The sequence below is a fragment of the Cucurbita maxima genome, unplaced genomic scaffold (genome assembly GCF_002738345.1).
Source record: "Cucurbita maxima cultivar Rimu unplaced genomic scaffold, Cmax_1.0 Cma_Scf00002, whole genome shotgun sequence".
Taxonomy (NCBI): domain Eukaryota; kingdom Viridiplantae; phylum Streptophyta; class Magnoliopsida; order Cucurbitales; family Cucurbitaceae; genus Cucurbita; species Cucurbita maxima.
Genome location: NW_019272018.1, coordinates 1,292,020 through 1,297,460, shown reverse-complemented (window position 1 = coordinate 1,297,460; position 5,441 = coordinate 1,292,020). Strand labels below are relative to the sequence as shown.

General features: G+C 40.3%; 1 protein-coding gene across 1 annotated transcript in view; it reads left to right on the top strand.

Moving 5' to 3' along the window:
* LOC111469327 (coatomer subunit alpha-1) overlaps nucleotides 1-5,441 on the top strand; it is a 6,038-nt gene extending 597 nt beyond the window's left edge. The window contains exons 2-4 of the mRNA XM_023114567.1: nucleotides 224-460; nucleotides 1,223-1,717; nucleotides 2,026-5,441. Coding sequence (XP_022970335.1) covers nucleotides 253-460; nucleotides 1,223-1,717; nucleotides 2,026-4,976 — 3,654 coding nt within the window. The 5' untranslated portion in view covers nucleotides 224-252 and the 3' untranslated portion in view covers nucleotides 4,977-5,441. The remainder of the gene's footprint in view (nucleotides 1-223; nucleotides 461-1,222; nucleotides 1,718-2,025) is intronic.

The window sequence follows — 5,441 nt, the reverse complement described above, 5'->3', positions numbered from 1 at the left end:
TTTTTTTTTTTTTTTTTTTTTTTCTAATTTGTTCTGGGATTGATTTTGCTTGGTTTTTTTTTTGAAGAACATTGATTTGTTTTGTGGTTGTTTGGTAGTTGTTTGGTAGTGGAATTTATTGGCTGTTACTTATTTGTAAAGCATTGTTTTACTGGATTGGGAAGTTTTTGTTTGGATTTGTAGTTCTGCTGTGTTGATGGTAACGAGGCAATTGTTTTTGTAGAGAGGTGTGGCGTTTTGTGATCGGTCGAGATGCTGACGAAGTTTGAGACGAAGAGTAATAGAGTGAAGGGGCTGAGTTTCCATAGTAAGAGGCCATGGATCCTTGCGAGTCTTCACAGCGGTGTGATCCAGCTTTGGGACTACCGGATGGGCACTCTTATTGATAGATTTGATGAACATGATGGGCCTGTTCGTGGTGTTCATTTTCATAAATCTCAGCCGTTGTTTGTGTCCGGAGGTACATTTTTTTTTAAAAAAATCTCCATTCTTTCTTTTTTGGGATAGAGTATCTCAAGTTCTCTTAGTCCTTTGATAGTATAATGGATCTTGTATGATTTCACTGTCTCTGAACACAACAATATCTAAATTTCACCTGGATCTAGTGTTGGTTAATAGAAATTCTGGTCGTGTCTCAGTTGGTCGTCATTGCATTGCATTTTGGTAGATCCCGGTGTTCGCTATCTAGAGGGTTGGTAATGTGCTCAGTGATATCAGAAAATGTGGATCTTAACTTAATATTTGCAGATGCAAGACAATTAAAGCTCATAACCAATTTGACGGTCTGAATTTGTCACTGCAGAGTAGTACTTGCCAATTAACGATTACCTTCCTGTGTCAGAGGTTAAGAGATCTAACCTGCCTTTTTCTTTTCCAACATAACCTTCTCCTTGGCTGTTGGTAGTGCATGTGATATTAATGATATTTTAGGAAACAAAATGGTAATATTCTTCCTTAAAATGGTATCTTACGGGGTTTGTGGGGGGAGACAAATGAGAATTTGAAACTTTTATTGGATAATGGTGTGTATGTGTTTGATTGAGTCATAGCATAATTGGTTTAGTATTTGAGGTATTAACGTGATAATGTTTTTTGTTTATGTGAGCACTAGCATGGTTGAGTATTTGCGAGATATTGCATAGTGTCAATGTCCTAGTAGATGTTCATTCCGTTTTTCTTTAACTCTGGAATTTGTTATAACTTGAAAGGCTCTCTCTTTCAGGGGATGATTACAAAATTAAAGTCTGGAACTATAAGACACACCGGTGCTTGTTTACTCTTCTTGGGCACCTTGATTATATACGCACAGTTCAATTTCACCATGAGTATCCGTGGATTGTGAGTGCCAGTGATGACCAAACTATTCGCCTATGGAACTGGCAGTCTCGTACTTGCATTTCTGTGTTGACTGGCCACAATCATTATGTTATGTGTGCTTCATTCCACCCTAAAGATGATCTCGTTGTGTCTGCCTCCCTAGATCAGACTGTTCGTGTTTGGGACATTGGTGCCTTGAGAAAGAAGACAGTGTCCCCTTCAGATGACATTTTGCGTTTGAGTCAGATGAATACGGATCTTTTTGGTGGTGTTGATGCTGTGGTTAAATATGTTTTGGAAGGTCATGACCGTGGGGTCAACTGGGCTTCTTTCCATCCAACTCTGCCTTTGATTGTCTCAGGAGCTGATGATCGGCAAGTAAAGTTGTGGCGAATGAATGGTAACTACTTTAAAATTTTCCTTCATACATTTACTATCCTTTACGTTAGAATGCTCTCTTGGATGGTAAGAAAATTATGCTATGAATCCTAGAGAAGTCATTTGAACTTCTTTCTTTGAATTTATAATTATAATCCTCTTATCCATCTCCATCTAGTTAAGATTCATTCGTTTTTTTCGCATTCTTATGCAAAGGCAATTATAAATGCATAAAAGAGAATAAAGGTTTAATATACTGGCTCTTTTTTTTTCATGCTATGATTTTGGTATTACAAATTGCTAATTGCTGACTGTTTATTTTTTTTCCAGACACAAAGGCTTGGGAAGTGGACACATTGAGAGGTCACATGAATAATGTTTCAAGTGTTATGTTCCATGCTAAACAGGATTTAATCATATCTAATTCAGAGGACAAGAGCATCCGTGTGTGGGATGTTACAAAGCGTACTGGTATCCAAACATTTCGTCGTGAACACGACCGGTTCTGGATTCTTGCTGCTCATCCTGAGATGAACCTATTGGCTGCGGGTCATGACAGTGGCATGATTGTCTTTAAGTTGGAGAGAGAACGACCAGCCTTTGCTATTAGTGGAGATTCTCTTTTCTATACCAAGGATCGGTTTTTGCGGTTCTATGAGTTTTCGACTCAAAGAGATACTCAAGTAATTCCAATTCGACGCCCTGGATCCATTTGCTTGAATCAGAGCCCTAGATCAATATCGTATAGTCCTACAGAAAATGCTGTTCTTATTTGCTCAGATCTGGAGAATGGGTCCTATGAATTATATACCATACCCAAGGAAAGCATTGGTAGAGGTGATAGTGTACAAGATGCAAAGAAAGGTGTTGGAGGATCGGCAGTTTTTGTGGCTCGTAATAGGTTTGCCGTGTTAGATAAAAGTAACAATCAAGTCTTGGTCAAGAATATCAAGAATGAAGTTGTTAAAAAGAGTGTCCTCCCGATTGCTGCAGATGCAATATTCTATGCTGGAACAGGTAACTTATTATGTAGAGCCGAGGATAGAGTGGTTTTATTTGATCTTCAGCAAAGAATTGTTCTTGGTGACTTACAAACCCCCTTTATGAAGTATGTCATCTGGTCGAATGATATGGAGACTGTTGCTTTACTTAGCAAACATGTGATTATCATTGCCAGCAAGAAGCTTGTGCATCAGTGCACGCTTCATGAGACAATTCGTGTTAAAAGTGGTGCGTGGGATGATAATGGTGTGTTCATTTATACGACGTTAAATCACATCAAATATTGCCTGCCCAATGGAGATAGTGGGATAATTAGAACCCTAGATGTCCCGATATACATCACAAAGGTTTCTGGAAATACTATCTTCTGTTTGGATCGGGATGGAAAATGTAGAACCTTTGTTATCGATGCAACAGAGTATATTTTCAAGCTGTCCCTTCTGAAGAAGAAATTTGACCATGTAATGAGCATGATTAAGAACTCTCAGCTTTGTGGGCAAGCAATGATTAGTTATTTGCAACAAAAGGGTTTCCCTGAAGTTGCTCTTCATTTTGTGAAAGACGAGAGAACTCGGTTTAACTTGGCTCTTGAGAGTGGGAGCATTCAAATTGCTGTTGCATCAGCAACTGCTCTTGATGAGAAAGATCACTGGTACAAATTGGGTGTTGAGGCTCTTCGCCAAGGCAATTCAGGAATTGTGGAATATGCCTATCAGAGAACAAAAAACTTCGAGAGGTTATCCTTTCTTTATCTCATAACTGGTAACATCGATAAGTTGTCTAAGATGCTTAAAATTGCTGAAGTTAAAAATGACGTGATGGGCCAATTTCACAATGCCTTGTATCTGGGTGATGTTCGGGAGCGTGTTAAGATATTGGAGAATGTTGGTCATTTGCCCCTTGCTTACATCACAGCTTCAGTTCATGGACTGCACGATGTTGCTGAACGGCTTGCTGCTGAATTGGGAGATGATGTTCCAGTTTTTCCGAAGGGAAAAGTACCATCTCTTTTGATGCCCCCGTCTCCCGTTATGTGTGGTGGTGATTGGCCTCTTCTGAGAGTCATGAAAGGCATATTTGAAGGTGGGTTAGATACTGTTGGCCGGGGTGTCGCTGATGAAGAAGACGAGGCTGCTGATGGTGATTGGGGTGTGGAGCTGGAAATGGTTGAAGTTGATGGTTTGCGAAATGGAGATACTACAGTAATTTTAGAAGATGGGGAAGTGGCTGAAGAAAACGAAGAAGATGGTGGCTGGGACCTTGAGGACTTGGAGCTTCCTCCTGAAGCAGAAACTCCCAAAACTTCCATCAGTACACGTTCATTTTTCGTGTCCCCAACTCCCGGCATGCCTGTTAACCAAATTTGGATCCAGAGGTCGTCTCTTGCTGCCGAACATGCTGCTGCTGGCAATTTTGATACTGCTATGCGATTGCTGAGCAGACAACTTGGAATAAAGAACTTTGCTCCCTTAAAATCAATGTTTCTCGATCTTCATGCTGGCAGCCACTCCCATCTTCGTGCCTTTTCATCTGCTCCAGTGATAACCCTGGCAGTCGAACGAGGATGGAGCGAGTCTGCAAGCCCAAATGTGAGAGGACCCCCTGCACTCATTCTTAACTTCTCTCAGTTGGAAGAGAAGCTGAAAGCTGGTTACAAGGCAACAACATCTGGGAGATTCACAGAAGCTCTAAAGCTCTTTCTCAGCATTATTCATACAATACCATTGGTAGTTGTGGAGTCAAAGAGAGAAGTTGATGAGGTGAAGGAGTTGATTATTATAGTCAAAGAGTATGTATTAGGCTTGCAGATGGAGCTCAAGAGGAGAGAAATGAAGGACAATCCGACACGACAACAGGAACTTGCAGCCTATTTTACTCACTGCAATCTACAGCTACCTCACTTAAGACTTGCCTTGCAGAATGCTATGACTGTCTGCTTTAAGGCTAAGAACCTTGCTACAGCAGGTAACTTTGCCAGGCGGTTGCTCGAAACCAATCCTGTCGTCGAGAACCAAGCAAAGGCAGCCAGGCAAGTGCTGCAGGCTGCTGAGAGGAATATGACAGATGCTACCAAACTTAACTATGATTTCAGAAACCCTTTTGTGATCTGTGGGGCCACGTACATGCCAATTTATCGAGGACAGAAAAATGTTTCGTGCCCATACTGCAGTACCCATTTTGTGTTAAGCCAGGAAGGGCAGTTTTGTACTGTTTGTGATCTTGCAGCTGTCGGGGCAGAGGCGTCTGGACTGGTCTGCTCTCCTTCCCAGGTTCGATGATTATACCGTTCAACCGAGACTGTTTACAGCCATTACCTGAGCTGTCCCTTGCAGCCAAAGGTGTTTCATTCGTCAACCAATCTATCACAGAGAATAGAAAGTTATGAAGCTTTTCCAATCCAAGGTTTGGTCCATCTCCTTTGTTCTTTTTAACCTCTGTTTAGTCAAATATGATATTCAGAAATTCATGAATTTTGACTTTGGCTATTCTTTGTTAAGTTGTTCATAGACCTTTATCGATTAGATTATTTTATATGCAGGTGTTTACGATACAATTATTAGAAATTGTTTCGTAAATTCGATTATTTCCATGTTGAAATTGGGTTTTGATTTGAGGGAAAATGTAAGATTTCTCTATTTGTTGTTATATCTATCTTTTGATGTAACTTTCTCATCCCTTCCTCTAAAATGTATCTATCATGTAGCTCCACTTTTGTATTGTATGAAGCTTCTCTTTTTGATCAA